This window comes from Lasioglossum baleicum, chromosome 8 (genome assembly GCF_051020765.1).
Source record: "Lasioglossum baleicum chromosome 8, iyLasBale1, whole genome shotgun sequence".
NCBI lineage: Eukaryota > Metazoa > Arthropoda > Insecta > Hymenoptera > Halictidae > Lasioglossum > Lasioglossum baleicum.
The window spans coordinates 11,067,912-11,090,549 of NC_134936.1; the positions used below are offsets into that span (position 1 = coordinate 11,067,912).

The 22,638-nt window shown below is 41.7% G+C and overlaps 1 protein-coding gene across 1 annotated transcript in view; it reads left to right on the top strand.

The window, feature by feature from the left end:
- The window catches only part of Mdy (diacylglycerol O-acyltransferase), a 212,893-nt gene that overhangs the window by 73,377 nt on the left and 116,878 nt on the right, over positions 1-22,638 (top strand). The window contains exons 4-5 of the mRNA XM_076428862.1: positions 666-718; positions 13,833-13,941. Of these exons, the coding sequence (XP_076284977.1) occupies positions 666-718; positions 13,833-13,941 (162 nt within the window). The remainder of the gene's footprint in view (positions 1-665; positions 719-13,832; positions 13,942-22,638) is intronic.

The following is a 22,638-nucleotide window of genomic DNA, read 5'->3' on the forward strand; positions in this document are numbered from 1 at the left end:
ATTGAAGCTCCGGTTGAGTCCAAGTAGAATCCAGGTTGGGAGTAGCCACAGTTCTACTGAATACGTGAGTTTTGTCAAGTGCCAAGCCTGTCTTGCCTTTCTTTTCATTTAGTCCGCGATATCCGATTTCACCGAATTTAATAAAACTCATTAAAATTTTGTTTGCAAGGCATTATCTTTTAAGTACATTCGTGATATGATCCCGAAATTTATTAATAGAATGCACTCTATTAAATTTAATTTAATTACGAAAAATCAAAACGGAAAGTTCAGTGTCAGTCACCGGTGACTGAAAGTTAATATTTTTATTTATCAAAAATCGTGACATGGTATGGAACTCATAAGTGACAACTTCATACGTTTCGAAGACTTTGAAATTTCGAGCACTTGGAAGACTTCGAAGTTCCCTTCGTTCCTTCGAATCCTTCGAAGCTTCGAAGCAGATAGTCCAAAGCAGATCTAGGTCAATTCCCGGCTGGATTCAGGACAGATCGGCCCAAATGTGTGGTGCGTAACTGGACGATAGACCTTTCGAAGCTGCCTGATTTCGAAAAATCCGGGTTGCAACTGTGGGGGAGTACAATGGCGGCAGGCGGTTGAAAATTCAGGCTGGTCGCGTAGCAGAATATCAGTGAATTACTTGTTTCGATATTTCTCTGTTCCAGATTCCACGGTGCCGGTGGGCCTTTGTCTGCTGATCGAAAAGGGGCTGTCCGTGGTGAGTAATCCTTTCAATAACGGCCTCCGCGTTCCGATATCACGTTCAAACGGAACGTTATTAGTGGAGGCGACGACGCGGCGCGGCGCGGCTCTGCGCGCGGGTTAGCTCGGCGGCGACGGATATTAAAAAACTTCCTTGCGTCACGGTCGTTATGTTTGGATGTATATACATTTTTTATTCGTGCTGGTCGGACGTCCGCGTGACACAGGGACGCGCGAAAAGTAAATCAAGCAAAGCAGCGGCGGTTGGAGGCCCGTACTCGCAGCGTAAAAAGATACCGCGCGCGTCTGGTTCCCGCGTCGCGTCGGTTTGGAAGTGTTAAGGGAAAGCCGAGGGAAGTTGGAAAAATATTTTTCACTCTTTCGTGTCCCGTGATTTTGTTGCTGTTGTTGCTTCTCGTTGTTGTCCGCCCGTTGTTCCTTGCAAGAAGAGCCTCGGCTAAACTAAACTAATAATAATATCCCGAGCATATGGCGTTGCCGGCGGAAACTTTACACGACCGCGGACAAAAATGGTAAACGAGGATAGCTCCCGGGGACGAGCAGGGGGGATCAGAGGGACGAAATGTCGGGATGCGGGAGAGGACTCGTCGGATTTCCCGAGAGCGACGAGCTCTACCGCCGCGCCGAAACGGAAGCGACTTTTACACCGTGTATCGCGCAACTGTCGATTCCACGTCACCACTCGAACCGATCTAACGAGAAACGTTCACGCTCTCCTTTATTTCCCTCTCTGCCTTGCGATAAAAAAAAAAAACAATCGGAAAGCTGCTCGAGCGATTCCAATGGAGCCAGACGAGCGATAATTGTCGCGATGGAATTCCCCGTTGCAGAAATTCAATATCTGACTTCGCCCGGTTTCCGGTGAGCGTTCGCTCGAACCGTAACAGCGTGAAAATGAACCGGCGCGTCGCGGCAGGCAGAATCAGCACGCGTGCCCTGTCACGTCTCCGGGATTAGATTTTCTCCGCTGTTGCTGAGGTACATTATTGCACTTGCAGACGGAAATACCCGGTTCCTGAAGTATCTTTCTGCGTATTAACCGTTGTTACATCCCTAATGCAATAGCTACTCGTCGCGGAGAAGCGTCGCGTTCCACTTCGGAACCCGGAGACGCGTTTGTAACGAGAACGAGCGACGAAAATTCGAATGATGTTCCGGATCGCTGCTTCGAATGCGTTAATAGCTAGTCCGCTACACCTCCCTCGCTAATCAGACGACGTACAGTGGGGTATTTGCCCGATTTCAGCGGTCATAATTCAATTTTAGAAATTTTAGATAAATTGTAAAATTTTTGTGGCTTGAGTCTGAGCCACAAGATGTCTGAGGAACAATCTCCCATCATTCATTTTCCCATTCATGTATCCATTAAGCACTGACATTTGTCGGAAGTTGAAGTTCCGCTAACCCGCTTTCATTTCTCAACGAATTCGCCTATTAGTAATTGTTACCTTATTTACGTACACTAACAGATTTTTGTTTGGTAGAAGTTTTTTTTGCTAAGTATAGGGTATACTTTTAAGAGAAATTCACTTTTGTACCATATACATGTTTTTAATTATTAATACTTAAAGATAACCAACGATTAGTCACTTTCTTGATGATTCTAAGACTTTGGTAGTGATTTCGTTATACTCACATCCTGCATGTTCGCATTCGCTATATTTTCGTATTTACTTAAGTAAATATTAAATAATAATAATAAACACACAATATACACTAAAATACGGAAACAGTATACACGTGAAATTTAAATAATATACAGGGTGGAGCAATAACTATGTCCACTTGGAATATTGTCGTTATTTGTAATAATATGAAACAAAGTTATCAACAAAATTTTACCGGGACAGAGAGGGGGACATGTTGTGGTATAAACATTTTCTGCGTGGGTGGAGGCATAGAGGAGATTTCAAGGTCACCTTGATTTTTTGAAACAGAATGTCCTTTTTTATACCATAGATCGATAGAGTATCAAATTCTGACTATAAAAGTGTTGACCTTCGTATGTCCTAAACCTAATAGTTAACGAGATATTATCGAAATAATTTTCTTTATTCTTTTGATAATATCTCTCGTTAACTATTACGTTTAGGACATACGAAGGTCAACACTTTTATACTCAGAATTTGATACTCTATCGATCTATGGTATAAAAAAAGGACATTCTGTTTAAAAAAATCAAGGTGACCTTAAAATCTCCTCTATGGCTCCACCCACACAGAAAATGGGACACCGTATAAAAAGTAGAAATCTTAAGCTTTAAAATGGTTGTTTTTTCATCAAATTTGGATAAATTTTAGCAAAGTTACAGCAGTTTCAATATTGAGCGAATTTTGAATTTGAGTGAAGTTGAAATAGATTGGAACTCTGTTGGAAATCTTATCTTCTAAACACTTTACAATAACTATTAGTATTATTATTATCGTTACCACCACTATTTAAAACACTATTTCCAGCTGGAACGTCGTGCGACGTAATAAACTCAAGAAAATTAAAACTTTTTGCCATTCCCGCGTATTGTGGCATCGTAGCAGCGAGTATAATGGATAAAGTCAATGGGAATGATTGCATTAATTACACGAGCACGACGCAAATAAATTTGCTAATACAATTAATCGGCCGTATTGGCGATTGGCGCTGTTGACTCGAGCACGGTAGAATGAAATGGCGGATTCATTTGCAAAGTAAATATGGAATGGAGAGGTTATATCCAAGGACCGGTTAATTCGTCTTTCCCCGTTAACGCGTTGAAATAGCAGAAAGTTCTGCGAGGGAAATGCGGAGAATTGCTGTCTGTCGCAGCGGGTAGAACGAATGAAATTTTGTAGACCGCACCTTAACGCCTGCAGCGTATAAAAATATCAATTTGTAGGAACGTGCGGAGTTTACAAAGCCGGGGTAATTAGTCAATTCGGGTCACGTAGGCAGTAGAGAAAACCGAGAGGAAGAGAGCGATAAAGTGAGCGGTGTGTTCGACTGTGTTGACGATACAGGGTCGCAGTCATATCGGCCACGGACATTATCTGACCCGATAATGATGAGTTTAACGTCGAATCTAGCGTTCTTCGCTTATCGCGACGCCATAAAGATGGTCTAGCCGGCCGATGAAACGCGCGGCAGGGTTTGATGATCGACGTAGCGTGACGATCACGTCGCAAAGCCCGGCTCGTTTCTACGTCGACGCGAATTAGCGACGCTCTGGCTAACGTCTATATATGTTATATCGTCTATTCCCCCGGCAGCGACGCAAATACACGTCTGCCGCGCCGGTATCGTGTCAGCGTAAACATTGCCGCGCTGACTCCATACCGCGGGGACCCGCCGCGACGGCAAGCATCGATCAGCACCGCAACCGATCTCTCTGTGACTTTACGTCCGCGATTCTATGGAAAATAGACCGAGCCACCTTCTTTCTCCCCGCGATGGTCCACACACCCAGTAAGCGGCCTCGGAAACAAAAATTCCGAAAAACCAGAGCGACCCGGTCGATCTGTGAGACTGTGGCTAGTGTTCCTTCTCGAGAATTCTTTCTCGATAAAAATTTTTCTCCAAGCATAGCTTAGGTCCACCCAAATGTACATATTGGACAGGAATAAACATTGAGTTAATATTTTGCGCTTTCGATAAATACATATTATCAACAATATTCCTAATATCATAAGTTTTCCAATGTTTTTTTATTTCATTAAAAAGTCTAGAGAATTCTCGAGAATGCTCGAGAAATATAGTCTCATTTCTCATTTCTCGAGAAATGAAAAATGTTGAGAAATCGGGAACACTAGTGGCCACTGATCTGTCTTTATTTTTTACCACGCTTATATTAGCTTGCCGAGTTGTCGTTTTGTTGTTGTTGTATGCGTCAAATCTTGTAATCGAATTTTAAACCATTAGCGTTATTTGAAATGAACACTGTTAAATAACAGTTCTTGGTTATTTAGCGATCTCATCTACCCTGCACATCTTGTCGACAAACTGGCATTGTTTCGCAGTCGAAGGGCAGCGGCACACAGGTCTGTAAATAACACCAGTTAAAAGTCTCCGGTCGAATTTGTGTTTCAAACAGTGGCGGGGGCTGCGTGGGGGTGGTTTAATTAAATTTTGCCGTATAAAATCGACGGGGACACACGTACGAGCAGCGGCGGCGCAATATATTTTAGCATGTAATTAGTATGTCGCTGTAGAATCAGCGGTTGAAATTACATTCTTCTGGCAGCCAATTTGCCTGGGCCAGGCTGCAAACAGGCCAGACCGCGGCCTGGTGAACTTGATAATTACCATAGCCTGATTAATCGCCGATCCCTCTTCCCCCCACCCCTACTGGCCCCTAATCGTGTAATAATTCGGCTAATCACGATCGCATAATAACAACGTTCTATGAATAATCCCGGGGACAGGAATAATCATCGGTGTATGAATAATACATCGTAAATTAATCCTGAAAACTAACACGAGTGAGACCGTCGCGTCGCGGGCCGCCGTACATCTCGTATCAATTTCCAGGGTTCGCTTATGAACGCGAGCGTATCACGTTGAAATATGAGATCGCGAGATGCGCGCCACGATTTCTACGGTATAGTGAACTTGCTCGTAGATGGACAGGGCGGCGGAAGAAAATGGACGAGAGTCCGGGAAAAAAGGCGTAAACGAAAGGAGATTGAAGCGTCCTATTAATTAAAATGCAAATGGCCGCATTTTATTAACGACGAGAGTGGCGGCCGGACGCGTCCTAAGTAATGTCACGGTTTTACGGTCGACTGTTGGCACGGCTTTTACCCTTCCCTGATTACCCCGATAGATCCATTTGTCTCGATTAACGTGTCCTGTTAATTCGATCAGTCGGAATTCCATTTCCTCTCGATACCTTTCCGGCCCATGTTCGATCAAAGCGCTTCGGGACGGAATTATAATGCTTGCCTTGTTTCGATGCCCTCCTGCTCTCGCTATGGAGATGATACTTATGCCCAATTCGCTCCAGGCTCGCTCCATCAGGCCCCTTTTAGTCCGTCGATTCCCAAAAGGTCAGACTATACGCTGGGCAAAAATTCAAAAATGCAATTAAGCTCCATTGAAATAGCTAGGCCAACCGTGGATTTCCAAAAGAGTTGCTCAGACTAAAAGCTGGTAAAAATTCTAGGGCTTGCAAAAATGCAATTAAGCTCCAATGAAATACCTCGATGAACTGTAATGAAGCACAAAATTGTCTAGCACCTAAGAAAAATTGTAGCAAAAATTGAATAAGCTGCAGAAAATAGCTGAAACCGTTCAGTTTTAACAAAGAGTGAGCTACTACATAGATTGGGAGTTTAGTATACAGTAGGGAGCATAACTGTTTCCACACACTTTAAATCAGAATAACTTGATATGAATGGACCAAACGAGTTCAATTTCTCTGTAAGGCTAGAAGAATTAGTTTAGTAAATGACGTCTAATAAATAAGTTGAAAAAATGCATTTGGTCAGAATTGTGAAAAACAATACTGAAAATTGATTTTTACAACTTTTTTAGCTGGCCCAAAAATTTAAAAGATGTGTTTCGCCAACTGGTATAAATTATAAGCGCTCCCCGAAAATTTCATTGAAATTGGTTGATTGGTTTACGAATCATAACCGATCAAAAGTGGTAAAAAGGCCGAAAATTTTGAAAAATTGCAATTTTTACCACTTTTTGATCGTTTATAATTCCTCAACCAATTAACTAATTTCAATGAAATTTCCAGAGCGTATAATATAACCAGTTGACCAGACACATTTTTTAAATTTTCGTTATTGGCCCAACTAACATATTTTTTTAGACATCATTTACTGAACTAATACTTCTAGCCTTACAGAGAAATTGAAGATCGTTTGGTCCATTCATAAAAAAGTTGTTCTGACCTAAAGTGTGTGTGATCAGTTATGCTCCTGACTGTATGTGTGAGGTTTAAGAAAAAACTGTGGAGCTTGCAAAAATAGAATTAAGCTTGAAAAAATCCAGCGAGGACAGCGTAGCTGCGACGAAGAGCGAAACAGTGGGTGGCGAGTCAGGCACGGTGTTTAGGAACAGGGAGAAAAATGGCGAGGCTCGTAAAAAGAGAGGCTGAGAGGAGAGAGGGCATGTAGGACGTTAAAAGCAGGATTAGGGTAGAGATACGGGCTGGTGGGTCAGTGATAAGTTTAGCTAGGGCCTACGGATATAATGACGCGGTCCTGCGCCGGGTGGACGGCGTGCGTGCGAGTGGTCAAGCCAGCCAGCGAGAGCCTGAATGTTTCAGTTGTGCAATTTGCCGGACCTCGCTTGAAATTCATGGTATTCTTTTGTCCCGCGTAATTGGGTCAAGCGCTTCGTAAATATTTGCTCCGGTGTACCGGCCGACGTCGGTTTAGTTGCGGACTGGAGGAACGTCCTTTCAGCTCCGTCACGCTGACACACAGGGGGCGGCTGACTGACTGGTCGATCGTCCGCTCGTCCCGTGGAATTCGAAAGATCCACAATCCAAGAGCCGCGATCAGGCGAGCTCTCATGTGACATCGATTACAGCTTAATGAAACGTGTATAACGGGATCGAAATACAGGCACGAAATGAATGGTCCGTGCATTCGCTATCGTTTCTGTTCGACTTGCTGTTCGACAGACAGGGGGGGGCTCGGGGAGGGTGACGCATCCGGACAGAGGGTGGTTCTGCGTGCGAAAGTTGCGGATCCGACAGCGAGATAGTTTTGCCTTCGATAGACGGTGTTGATTCAATTTTATAAAAAATTGAATACCGTCTGGCTCGTACAATTTTTTAGGTGTACAGTCGGGAGCAAACGTGAGTGAACAACCTGGAAATATTATTTAAAATTGGCACAGACGACTTGAGCCTTTTTATGATGTTATAGAATGAAATATAAAAAAAAATTGAAGTCAGTGCGGGTAAACTTTACTTTACCGGACTCAAACTTTGTGCCTTTCTTCTACGAATTATGATGTATTTGGTATGTAATCCAGTAGATTTGTACCCGGGGCGGTTGCAGATCGAAGTTTCGATCCTGTAGGATCAATAGTTCAGGAGCTATGGTCACTTAAAGTTGAGCATTTTTGACAGCTAAGGGCGCCGCCATATTGGTTTGTAGTGACGACCGCGTGCCGCTTACCGAGCAGAACCGCCGGTCCTTGCTCCCGATTTAATCACACCGAACTTGGTAAGCGACGCGCGACCTTCACTACCAATATGGCGGAGCCCTTACCTGTCAAAAACACTACAGATTGCTCAACTTTAAGCAAGCATAACTCCTGAACCATCTAGGTGCACGGTAGTGCACCAGCCAAGTTCTTGCACTACCTTCCTTTTTTACACGAAACAATTTAGCCGTTTTTTAGAGGCTTATAACTCGGCACTGGAGGCAGATGGAGAGATGTAATTTCGTACAGTTGTTAAATGCTATCATGTCTCAATATTGACAAAACATTAATCTTCCAACATTAGTAGGTTCCGAGATATAGGACCTCAAAAATCGCTAAATTTGTCACTGACTGACTGACAGATCATCAAAACCTTTTGGGTACTTCCCATTGACCTACAAGCTTGAAATTTGGCACACAGGTCTACCATAACAAACCATCGAAGGAATAATTGTCAAAGTTTGAAATTTTACACCTTAAAGGGGTGGTTTGAAAAAAAAAACATTACGAAATAGGTACGTAGGATAGAACATATGGCTTAAAGCCAAAAGGCTTAACCCAAAGCATATAGGGTATGCCCAACCAGATGACGTATGTAGCCTTTTGATTTAAAAAAAAAATTAAAAAATGGCTGCATCGAGGGGAACGGTGCGTCCTATCGCAAAAATAACGAAATTTTCGAAAGACCTTACGCGGGGCATATCGGGTATGCCCAATCACATGACGTATGCGGTGTTTTGATTTTTCGAAAAAAAATAATAAAAATTAAAAAATCGCTGTATCTCGGAAACGGTGCGTCCTACCGCAAAAATAACGAAATTTTCAAAAGGCTTAACCTAAAGCATATCAGGGATAAGAGTGATGATAACCATAAACTTGATAATTGATGAAATTTCAACAAAAAGTGATGATAACCCAACAAAAACATTCTGTAAACAGGTGCCAAGTTCTTATGGCCGTAAAAAGTTGTGAGATCAAACAAAATACGGCCAAGTTGGCGAGCTTAGAAATACCTCTTGCAATACTGAAAAACGCGTTTGTAAAAATTAGTTTAAAAGAACGCTATTCAATTTTTGATGAATTACATGGAGGGCTAAATTATTCAAACTTGGCCGTTACTTTTTAAACCAATGACCATAAAAGGTGTTAGGTAGCGGCCATGTTTGAATAATTTAGCCCTCCATGTAATTCATTAAAAATTGAATAGCGTTCTTTTAAACTAATTTTTACAAACGCTTTTTTTCAGTATTGCAAGAGGCATTTCTAAGCTAACCAACTTGGCCGTATTTTGTTTGATCTCACAACTTTTTACGGCCACAAGAACTTGTCTCCTGTTTACAGAATGGTTTTGTTGGGATTGATCCTACAGGATCGAAACTCCATCTCGAAATAAATCTACTGGATTACGTACCAAATACATCATAATTTATAGGAGAAAGGCACAAATTTTGAGTACGCTAAAGTAAAGAACAGCCGCCAGTGCTTACCCAAAAAGAGTGTTAACTATTTTAATAAACTGTCGAATGTATGCATTTCGAATAACGAATAGGGAAACTGTACGTTGCAGGCAGATGCATCCTGTAGTTAAGTGAAGTGGTCATTGGTGCGCATGAATATTCGATCGATTAGCAATCAGAGTGCAGGCGGAGTTCTCTTATATAGAATTTGCTAGTCATAGGCACGAGTAAATGGCAACGATTAAATGAAGCGAGTGCACGTTCGTTGCAACGTAACTTTGGGTTTAATGCAACCGGTCACACGAGCGGCGTCTGTCGAATTGTACGACGTTGTATGTCAGTAACGAGCTGTATACGGTACAACGGACACACCGTAGTTTCAGCGAACGTTGTCGCAGCTTATGGGCCAATATGAATTCAGTCGCAGAGAGTGCACTTTAACTATGGGCGTATATTAGCTATGGACGTGTTTACATGCCCGTCGCATGATCTACCGCGAGCACTGGCCGACATGTGTACATGGATTCTGAATTAGATACCGAGTGCTACTTTAACGGGATAAAATGCATAAATTTTCACGGTGGTTTTACATGAAAATAAGCTTAACGAAGCTCGCTGTAAATTTTACAGCACTACATTCTATTTTGTTCGCCTAATTATTAATTCGATAAAATGAATTTATGTTTCGAAGAGATTTAAGATATTTCGTTTATTAACGCCTTGAAGGCTTGTGCTTCTTATCTCGACGGAATAGCCACCATTTTCAACCGTCATAAAAGCATCTTCACTATCCAACAAAATGGTTACTAGCCATCATCGGGCCGCCGACAAAAGAGTCTGTAATGGATTTTACATGTTCGGATTTACGTGTTCGTAGAACTTTATCAACCCGTTTTCCCCTGTTATTAGTTTTCTCATGACCGCGTTCCAGAGAGGTTTACATTATTACACTATAATTTCCAGGAAGAACAATAACTCCACTGGCTTCTTACCGCTGTCTGTGTATTATGAAGGATAAATATTGATCTTAATAAAACAATATTATGCCTGATGGGTACGTGGAACGATAATATTGACGTTTAGTAAATTTGTCTCGAAATCCCTCAAGTGTAAGCCAAGTAGTTGAAGACGCTTCTCGCGAAGGATAGGAACTGGCCGCATTGAGCGATAAACTGGCAACTTATTTTCGCTAGTTTGCACATTCATTTCGTGCACTTTAATTGCTCCCCGGTAAACTTGGATGTATTTCAGTGATAGCAATTTATTTCTCAATTTGATCAAGGAACTGAACACCAAATAATGAAAAAATATATAAAAAAAACTTTTTAAGAACCACGCTTATATTGAAATATGCACTAAAAACGATAAAGTAATATCTTGCCTGGTTCTCCCAAAAATCTAATATAAATTTAAATAAAATCATGACATTAGTGACTGTAAAGATAAAAGCGTGGAGCGCCCACGAAGATTATTACGTCGATATAGTATAGCACTCCACGCTTTTATTTTTATTGTCACTGATGTCATGATTTTATTTATATCAAATTTTTGGGAGAACCAGGAAAAAAATTGTTTTCTCCTTTTTTTTATATATTTTTGATTTTCTACTTTTTAGTCTTTTTTATAATGGAGTGCAAGATATAGTAATACTACAATTAATGTTATCGGCGCACTGGTTCGATCAATTGGAAAAATAAGCAAGTTTTTGCAAAAATATTACATGAAATTTAATTCGACGTTTCGGTGTCAATTTAGACCATTTTCAAGAATAGAAAATTTCCGTAAGTTCCGTATGCTTATAAAACAGTATTAATTTAAATTCTTAAGGGTTATGGAACCAACACATTGTTCTATAACCCTTAAGAATTTAAATTAATACTGTTTTATAAGGATACGCAACTTACGGAAATTTCCTATTCTTGAAAATGGTCTAAATTGAGACCGAAACGTCGAATTAAATTTCATGTAATATTTTGGCAAACTTGCTTATTTTTCCAATTGATCGAACCAGTGCGCCGATAACATTAATTGTAGTTTAAACAATTGTCGAGCGATATTCAGAGAACTGATATAGTAATACTGCCGTGAAATAGTAAGATATATGTAGAAACGCAAGATATGGAAACACGCGAGATAGAATGAGGGGATGACTCCGAGAGACGACGTCTGCTGAATGAACATCACAACCACATTGAGCTCCTTCGGTGTGAAGTGGGCCAGTGGAGTGGGGATGAGTTGGAGTGGGAACACGTAGTGGAGTAGGGAGCGCTGGCGTGCGGAGTGGGGATCGCTGAACGCGATGATGTACTACGTGTGACAGTTAATATTAAATTTTTTTTCCTCCTAGACGCATAGTTTCTTTTTAAATTTGATTTTTAATACTGCATTGTCATCCAGTTCTGAGCTACGTTAAAAGTCTCAAGCCTCTAGCTCATCGGGAAGTGGTTTAAAATTCGATTATAAGATCTGACGCATACATCAACATCGACATCTCGGCAAGATAATATAAGCGCGGTAAAAAGTAGACGAATTCGTGTAGCATGTACAAGTCCTTTGAGAAATACAATAAATTACAAATTCTGTTAAAATACAAGGTACAGAGAAGCTTTCAGCCATCATGTGGTCCTGTTTGAAATGTAAAATTTAAAACTCACAATTTCTTGAACGACGCGCACAAAGGCTAAGGACGAACAATCGCGCAGCGCAACAGAATTAAAAAAGGACCATCCGGCCGGGATTGCGCGAAAATATGATAGCCAGGGATCCTGATGTTTTGATGGGATGCGAAAGGACAACGTAGCGAAACTCCGTCCATCAAAAGCCAAGTTCGTCGCAGTTGACACACATGCGAGAGCGCCGAGCACGGCTTTGCTCGATCCTCGACGCGGAATTTCCACCGTCCCCGTCTGCTTTGAGAATTTCGTGGCCGCGTAAATACTGAATGTGTAATGAACAGCTGCCCTCCCCTCCCCGTTCCCCTACCGCCTCCTTTTTTCTACTGTTCAGCATTCCGACCGCGGACAAACGTTAAACAAAGCAAGCGCTAAGACCGTCGCGGCGGCGTAAAATATAACGCGTCGCCGCTCCGCGGCGTGCCCTAGCATATTTTATATCAAATGAAAATGTTTCTACGGGTTTGTTTCCTCGTCGTATCGCGTGTTTCCATCGCGGAATCGCGCCGGGACACGCGACGCTTTATTAAACCCGCTGAACGCCGTGTTTAAATAATTAACATCGCGCGCGGCGCGTATTATATTTTTATCGAATTTCGCACGCCGGATACGCGGTATCGCCAGCCTGTGTCCGTTTTATCCCGTGCGCCGGCTGTGATTCATAATGATAAAATAATGTACACAGTCTGCTCATAGTCGCCCAGCTCTGATACGATCGGAACCGAGCGTTTCCGCGCGGAAAAACAAGCCGGAAATGCCCGATGAAATTTGTTTGTTCCAGAATTTCGGGATCAAACTCTGCGACTACTTACGAGCGCAATTTTCCAGTAAAAAATTTCATAAAATTCTCTGATACTTGTCTCAATGGCTGCTACGTAACAAAATTTTTTCATATACAGGGTGTCTCGGCTGAAGGAGGCCACCTAAATATCTCCTTTACTCTTAATGGCACAACAAAATATTTATTGCTAATTTAAATGCTATCAAAGGAATATCATAGAAGAACAATTTCTTTTTTCCGGTTATTGTTTCATAGTTTTTTCAAGATCATCGTTATTTTTTATCGGAAAAACTTATTAGTTTTATTCCATCTTATAGCGGCTGAAAAAATACCTTTGAATATGCTTAAGTCATTAACAAGATGGAATAAAGAAAAATCAGTTTTCCCGGGCAAATAAAAATTGTTCTTCTATGATATTCCTCCTTCGATACCATTTAAATTATGCCATAAATATTTTGTTTGTGCCGTTAAAAATAAAGGAGATATTTAGGTGGCCTCCTTCAGCTGAGACACCCTGCATACACGTGAGAAAAATGGGATAGCAATTACTAGATTGCTGGAACGAAATAAAATTATTTTTCTGCTTTAATCATTTTTGGTATGAATCTCGACCTATTAATCGACTTCCCGCGGGTCTAACGCTAGTTTCGCAGTCCGACGAAAACCGTCGTGGAAGCCAGCCGTGCCAAAACAAAAACCGATCGCGTGGCGCGTACATAAATCATTAGTTAATTCGTCCGCTGGCGCGATATTTAAATAGCGAGGCGAGGCGGCAAGAACGCCTCGTTTTGTATTGAATTTCGCAGCAGACGCAGCCGGATACAGGGGGCCTTCGCATAGATAATAAACGAGTTTCGGTAGTTCCACCGGCTGGATTTCAGAGCCTTCGTATTTTGAGAAGCTCGGTCAGGTTCTCTTCCCCCGTTCCCTGCATTCGAATCATGCGAGGGGGATGAAAACGCATCATCCTTCTGCCTCCGTCCCGTTCCCAAGCTTTCACCCCTGGTCTCTGCAAGCAACTTCCGCTCGTAACTTGTACCTCTCTATTTTGTGCCGCAGGATATCATAGCTCACGGGCCAGGAATGGTGTTCCACGTCGTAAACCTCATCGTGATGGTACTGATGCCGATGGTGGTCATCCACGTGAAGGATTCCGGATTCAGCCTGAGTAAGCGCCATTTTACGTATCATTTCATCCCCCGCAGTTCGGGCCGCGCTATACACAGCCACCAAGGAGGAGGCGGACCATACCGCCGAATGAAATATCGAGAATGGCAAACAATGCCCGCGTAATGTCTCTCCCGTGGAGCACAGCTTACACTTCGGACCACGAATCGCTCTTCAGGGTCGGAGTCCTTTACCGAGGTCCGCCGCGATCGGTTCGTTTCGCCGATCAGATCCGTGGTTTTCTCGCGGGGGAGTCGATTCTATTATAAATTCGATCTGCTTCGATGCCTCTGGAAACCGATGCTTGTTTAACCAGCTTCTGAAGGACGCTGCTGTCCCAACAGCTGTCCATCTGGTTCCAAAGTTTCATACCGGTTTGTATCGGTTATCACTAGACTGCGATTTTATTTATTTATTTAGAAACATCGTCGTAATATTTTTAACCCATTATAATCGTTAAAGAGCTTTTTTTACTTGGCTCCGGTTCGTCACAATTTAAAAATTTTGGTAATTATATAGAAAAGTACTGCCCTCTCCGATTTTGATGAAATTTAAATATGTTATGCAGCAACACATTCTGAACAGCTTTTTCCTTTTCCAATTTGGGGGGAGGGGGTCGCTTTTAGTTTTCGAGATATTTGCAAAAAACTATCGCGAATACTGTATTGAATTTTTTCGTATTCCTGAACGCTCCGCTGCAACGTAGACTGTTTCGGTGCGGCGTTTGTTTACATTTTGACACTGTAGAGATAAGAGAGAAAACACACACACCCATCCAGTGCTTAACACGCACCCACTGTTTCTAAATTATACTCTAGGTTCTTACGTATTTTCACGTGCTGATTACGAATATGATATTGAAAATTTGCACAAATGTTAATTTCTTAACGGAAACCTTCTTTTTGGAAACATTGGGTGCGTGTTAAGCACTGGGTGTGTGTGTGTGTGGTGTTGTCGCTTCTCATCTCCACAATGTCTTTACAAACACAAAATAAACAGATGCAACGCAAGAATCCAGGAGATGTCTTTGAAAATTGAAAGCTCAGTCTATGTATGTATGATCACAGTTATCTACAGCAGTTAATTCTACTTGTTTGAGTTTTCAGTTGATTTTATATTGTATTATATGAGAACCTTCTTTTTAGAAACACTGGGTGCGTGTTAAGCACTGGGTGGGTGTGTGTGGTGTCAGGCTGGCCCTTTCCGCCCCCCCCTGTTTTCTCTCTTATCTCTACAGCGTCAAAATGTAAACAAACGCCGCACCGAAACAGTCTACGTTGCAGCGGAGCGTTCAGGAATACGAAAAAATTCAATAGAGTATTCGCGATAGTTTTTTGCAAATATCTCGAAAACAAAAAGCGACCCCCCTATATTGGAACGGGAAAAAGTTGTTCAAAATGTCAATATCTATAACATATTTAAATTTCATCAAAATCGGTGAGGGCAGTACTTTTCTATATAATTACCAAAATTTTTATTTCGCATGAAGAGTCGTAGTCTGCTCCTTTTTTTGAGAGAAAATTGTTTCTATGGGTCTGTTAAAAATGCTTCCATTTGATTCAGTGTTCTAAAGACATCACCTAGGTACTTGATTACTGGTGATTGAGTTAAAGTATAGGCCACTCAATTTAGTGTAACAAGAAGAATATTAATAACACTAATTTCAGAGTTGGGAAAAGAATAGGGTTACAGAGAAGAGGTATGAAAGGTAGTATATAGCCAAGCACAATTTGCGTGGAAGGTAATGCGTTAAAGGGCCATCGATCTTAATTACCGTGGAACAGGATATAAAAGACATTTGCGGAAAACTTTCTGCGAAAGTTTTCTACGTGAGACCTCCTCAGGTAGACAAGGGATCAGAAGGACATTAGGGGGACTGTAAAAGATGCTAAGGGTCCTCGGAGGATCCTGAGGAATCACGAAGGATCTGGATAGCTTGGAATATTTTACAGACAAAAGCTGATCGATTGTGTATCTTGTTGCTGGTTTTCTCAAGTCGAAAATGTACATTATAAACATTATAATAGTATGCATTGAACAGATATCTTGTTGCTATTTTTTCAAAGTAAAATTATGCAATATAGACATAATGGTAGCAGAGAACAATTATATTCTTACTGTTATTTATGCGAAACAATTCTGTATCTTGTTACTATTATTTTCAATCAATAATACGGTATGCAATGGTGGCATATGCAGAACAGTTCTGCAGCAAGTTATTGTACATTTTTTTTTTAAATGAGAAATGTAGAATAACACAGTGATGTAATGGCGATGTTCACAGAACAGTTCCCTAAAAAGAGTTTAATCCCTCGGGAGTGCTTCTACACCAGATACTTTTTGCCCATTGTTTTTGGTCCGCGACCCGGGAATTGTAGGACACGCGCATCGCCGGAGATGTTTTAATTCGAAATCCTTTAATTAGGAAGACGTCGGTCCTCGGGATTCTCGGATGTGCTTACTCTTTAATTGCTTTTCTCCGATCGTTCTCGGCGCGGCTCGCGCGGCCCGCGCCGATCCCGAAAGACGCTCCAATAAAATCACTCTTAATTGGGATTCGCGTGTTGCTCGCGATGAACTGAATCCGCGAGAAACTTTTTTCCGTTCTCGCCCAGTTTAATTGGTTGTTTCGGTCGCTCCAGCTACAGGTGGAGTCCGCATATTTATCCATTGAAACGTAAACAGGCGACAATGTATTTTTATACCCCGAAACAATGTTTCTCTTCTTGATTTTCCTTCCCGAACTCAGTCGGGAATAGTCTGTGGATTTTTTATTTATTTTTATTTCTCTTTTGAATGATTTTAGTGAGTTGAAAATAGTACGACGATGTCTTTAAATTCCCTGAACATTTTTGTCGTAATTTTTCGTATTCCCATTTTTATCGATCGCTTTATAAAAATGATAATAAGATAAAAATTTGTTCCGCCAATTTTCCAACGAAAGAACGACGTAGAAATGCTTTCCATATCAATTTGAACGTCTCCCTGTTTTATAAAAATGATTCATATATCAGACATGCCATAGATCGAGATTTGGTGGCGATAAAACGCATATTAAAACTGACGTGCATTTATCGCATAAACCTGAACACGTTACAGGTAAGGTTGCGATGCATTTGCGGGGGACCAACGGTAATGATTGAAAGATAACGATCAGATTAAAAAAAAAAAAGAAAAAAGACTGTTTCAAGCCTTTGTTGGCTATCGATTTTACAGACTAGAGACACAATGGGGATGCGGCGGTCGCGGATCGACCGATGAATCATGCAGCTGCACGCTATCCCGATGCACGCCGGTGTGCCAGCATTGAATCTCGCGGGTCACCGTGCATGTTGCATTTAAATAGAATTTTTGATACGGCGCTACACCAATCGGCAGCCGGTAACGCGAATTAAACCGGCGTCGCGTGACAGCCATGCGGAGAAACGACTAATCAAAATCACCTGAAAATTGATAATTTTCGCTAATGAGTGTGAATCAGCGGTATCTCGTTAATCAGCGCATATTGGCAATTCGTCCGTGCAAACAGCGGCCCCGTTGCTGCGCGCGGGGTAAAACCTGCGGCGAAACAGCGCGAACGGCGCGTATAGGCCGTGCAGCCCGTTCCAACTCCGATCTTCGTTGGCGTGGCGCGGCGGGTTAATTAAAAAATTGAAAAAGCTAGCATTAGCCCCGCTCTAATGGCATTCCTTGCCGCAGAGAATTAAATAAACGGCATCGTGCCAGGCTTCCGATAATTAAACAGCTCGGTGGTCACTAGCCTCCACGGAGGAAACGGTTGACGCTCGAAATCCACCGAATGAAATAGACTCTCATTAGTCTTTCTACGGAAGCAGCTTTTCAAAATGTTTTCTTAATTTTCGTCCCCTCTCTGCCGTCTTATTATGCTGCCGATTCCATTAAGGATTATTTCTCCGTTTCTATTCGCCGCGGTTCCTTATGCTCGTAGACAAAATGCGAGTTCTCAACTTTCGCTGACGTTGATTCATTTATCGACGCGAGAATGACTCTCGGAACGTTGTTCAGCAGGAAATGTGATTCAATTAAAAAATTCGCGAATCCCGGATATGACGTGAACACGAGTACAATATAAATATTAACTCTTGACTGCGGCGCGGCTCTTGGGGGAATCATCAATATGGACGCCGCGTTTCTTACATGTCAGTCGCTGCGACTGGTTATCCACTGATTAGTGTGACCAAAACAGTACCCGGAGATATGATACCATTCATAGGGATTAAAAAAATAATAATTACAAATAAATGAAAAATATCCATTTATTTTAAGTAGTTTCTTCAGCTATTTTAATTCACTTAACTTAATTTGTACATTCCTTTAATAATAATCGCTAATTAAATATAAAGGAAAAAATCCAAAATTGATAATGAGGAACAAATTCATTTTGACGATTTTAACATAATGCTAATAAAGATAACAAAACGATACTGAACGAATGAAGATAATAAAACGATGATGAACGATTAAAGATAATAAAAAGATAATAGAAACAATTTAATAATTAATTTGTGTGTGATATATTCTAAAGCATGGATCAACACATCGCATTGCTGGCATTCATATCTGCTTTCTCGTCAGATTTTGTGTTTAGTACATAGTATCCTTTTTGCGTTGGTTCTTTTTTCGAAGGCGGCTTAAGTAGTACATACATTAAAAGTGTAGACTAAAATCCTACACTTTCGTATATGTATATCGATGGATTGAATTGATTGGTAAAACAGTAAAGGTGTTATAGTAAAAAATACAGCGGGTGTATATTTACGCCTTTCGTATACAGGGTGTTTTCTTTTCCGGCAAGATTGTAGGAGCATGATCTACAAGTGAAAATACGAAAAAAATGTTATATGAAGTTTATTTATAAACGCTTTATTACAATATTATAGGCAAATATTGAATGTAACCTGAATAGAACCTGAAATGTCTCGCACGATGCCATACAAATTTTATGTTTTTTATCTGTTCTTATATTTTCGGTCTTATACATTTCCTGCGTCTGTGAATTTCTAATGAAAGGGACTATCATCGTAGATGCTTAGAAAGGGGTGGGCTCCACGACCTTGACAAAAACATATTTTTGTGGCATCGTGTGAGTTTTACTGAACCATTCAACCTTTATATTTCGCTCCCCCCCTAATATTGTCCACCTCCGGTTCGGAACGTCCCCAAAAATGTAAGAACGGAATGCGAAGATGCCTCCGATCGATCGTCAGCAGCGTGTCAACATTCAGCGTGGCCCGGTCTCTCGTTCGCGTTTCTCGCTATTGGATCGTGTCCGCCGTGTAGGACGTCGTCGGAGAAATCACCGAAGTTCAGAGATATGTCAACGGACCGGTTCTCTCGAGTTACACGACGATTCGTACGGCAACTAGTCCGTATATCCGGCCTCGTGTACGCCTCTTAAAAGTTCTGAAGTTTCGCGCGAGTATGCCTGCAGCCTAAAAGTAGTCCGTGAAGTGGCTGCACCGCGAGTGCAAAGGCACGCCCTCCTTTCCTTCTTCTCTTCGGTTTTTCCTGACTCTTTCTTCGCTCTCTCCTCCACCTCTCTCCCTCTTCCTCTCTTTTTCTCCCCGTCTGTTCTGAGCGAGATCCCCAACGCTACAACACGGGGAACGACTCGCGTGTACGTGAGAGTGTGCACTCGAAAGCGTAGCCACTCGCCCCGACGTCGACGTCTCTCTCTCTCCCATTCTTTCTCTCCCGTGCTTTATTTTTTCACGAGCTACGTAAGTCTGCGAAACTCACCCCCGCCGAGATTACTATGCGAGGATGCGGAACGTCTCCCTCTAATTATCGACGAGTTTCATTGCGTTCCCTTTGAACCGGAATTAAAGACGCCGATGCCTTCTGCCACTTACGACCGCGAGCGTCCCGCTTTCAAGACGCTGCAAATTTAATGAAACCTCACCCCCTCCCCCATCCTCCATCCTCCTCCATTTGCTAAGATCTCGCCTCGGAATAGCGTAAAGCGAATTTTTCCTCGCGATCCCCCCGCGGCCCTAATTGTTGCCAATTTGTAAGTCACCGAGGCGATCAACGACGATCTCGATCTTGGACCTGGACAGGGAGTAGACTCTTCGGACGCTCTCCAACTCTAGTACCCGCTGTAATCGCTCGGCTTCGATTTGGTTTGATTAGTATCTAATAATGATTAGTAGACTGCGAATGTTGTAAAATGGGTAAGTACAATTTAAAGCTGTGGGCATATTAAAAAGATTTAAAGACATCAGCGTGCGGATTTCAGCTTAATCAGATGATTGAAAGAAGAAAGAAATTTTTATTTCACTCCTGTGTCTTGCAATTGTCGCGTCTGGTGGTTCAGCCGTCAATAATAATTGATAAAATCAATCTTGTATAATTTATGACATACATTTTCTGAATTTCTTTTTTTTTTTTAAGTATAATTCAGGAAATATATGTGATGAATTATACATGATTGATTTTATCAATTATTATTAACAGCTGAACCACCGGGCGTGACACAATCAATGCAAACAATTTTATCTTTCATAAAGATCCGCAGTCTATCAATAGATCTCTGTAGCAGTTGTAACAGTTGATTAATCATTTTCGTAAGTTGATGGTGGCGATAATCTTGTCTAAATTATGCAAGTGTAACACGTCAGATTTTAATGAAATTTATAGAGGATACAGTTTGTTGAAAAATATTTTAGATAGCCCGCTAGATAGCCTTACTGATGAGTGGACCTCTAGCGGGTCCAGGACGAAACACACCATCTCTTTTCGTTACAATAGCTAGAATTAATTAATGTAATAACTGATCGATCCGTAGCGGCGCGAAACATTATTTCTCTAATTAGAAAAATATTTTACACGTATTTTCTTTTATCTGCAACGATCCATATCTAGAGGGTGAAAACAGCCCTCAAAGTTGGCGATGAATATTTTTTCAAATATCTCGGGAACTAGCCGGTCTAGGACAACAATTTCTTCTTAATCTGTGTGTTTTCAATCCTTAATTTCTATTCTTTTCGATTCGTCACATTTTTTTACGAATGCCTAAAGTTTCGTCCCTGAAGTGAAGTATTGAAATTGCACGCGTCAGTTCGAGGAGCCATGAGCTTGTAATCCCTGGCATCGGTTAACGTTAGACAAACTCCATTGCGTCGACGACGTTCGGAACGCGACACCCGTTAGAACCGTGACACGGCGCTATCGACTGCGCGCCCTCTCACTTTCACCCTCGGCTGGTCTCGCAGCATCGGCGTTCCTCTCGTCTTTGTTTCTTTCCGTCTCCCTGCGGCATTCGCATAGCCGGCAGCCGCAAACGCAATAAAAGGCATCGAGTGTTTACTCGCGCCGTTAAGTGGCACTCGGTATCATATTGTCGCAGGTCAAGCATTCTCGTTTTCGGGTTCCCGATTGGAGCGCCGGTGCGCGTTCGCTCCACACGTCCCGTCGACATTTTTTTCTTCTCGAAAGCGTTCAACAACGATCGGGGACAATAAAAATCGCGGCAAAGATGGTCGCGGGAAACACGAGAGTGAAACGATCGATACGCGATTTCATCGGGTTTAATTAGGGTGACGGGTAGCGTCGGTCGTGCACACGATCACGTCGACGTGACGAGACGCGACGCGACGTTTTCAATGTTTCATTATCGGGCCGGGCAAAAACGATCTTCGCGCGGGTAATCGCGTTTGTCCGGCGTGTATCGGCTCCCGTGTTTTTAATGCGACAGCGGGTACGCGATTTAATTGTGATGAATTGTTGCGGGGATATTGGGCCGCCGCGCCGCCGTCGCTGTCTGGGGACTGAATGTTAACGAATCCCCATGCCGGACTGCCAGCCCCGCTCACTTCCTCGCCGGGAAATCAATGATTTCGTAACAGGATAAACAGAATATTACCGGATATTACAAGTTTATTGTTCACAATTCACCACCGATGCTCACATTTCCCCAATCTCATTGTTAAAAAGGTTACGCTGTCGCTCCGACACGTACGCGTTGCCCAATTTCGCGGTAGTTTCGCAATCGCTCTCGGTTAACGATTAATCCTTCCCTCAAAACAACCCCGAGGCTACATTAGAAATTGTAAATTTTAACTTTAGGAAAATTAGAGGGTCTTCCCGGGCCCACACACAGTGGTTCGGGCGACCGATCTTGTTCATTATGATTTTAGTTATGGATTTAGTTCATCACTAGACTGCGGATCTTTATGCAAAATAAATATTTTCTGCATCGATTGCAAGAAATAGAAACAAACTTGAATGTTATTTCTTCCCTTAATGATTTTAATAGAGGAGAAATCATCTAGTGACATCTTCAATTTTTATGCTGGATTTTTATGCATAGTTATGGATTTAGTTCATCACTAGACTGCGGATCTTTATGCAAAATAAATATTTTCTGCATCGATTGCAAGAAATAGAAACAAACTTGAATGTTATTTCTTCCCTTAATGATTTTAATTGAGGAGAAATCTTCTAGTAATTAGTAATTAGTAACTAGTAACTAGTAACTAGTAATTAGACTCTGGATTTTTATGCAACATCAAAATTGAGCTACATGCGCGTTCATTTCTTTCTCTCAGGTTTCTCAGTCTATTTATAATAAATCGCATTTGAATACACAAATCGATATCGATATATCGGCGAAAATGTTTTGTGTTTCGTTGATTAAATTTCGAAATGTTTAAAGAGAATTAAATGACGTCCGCAA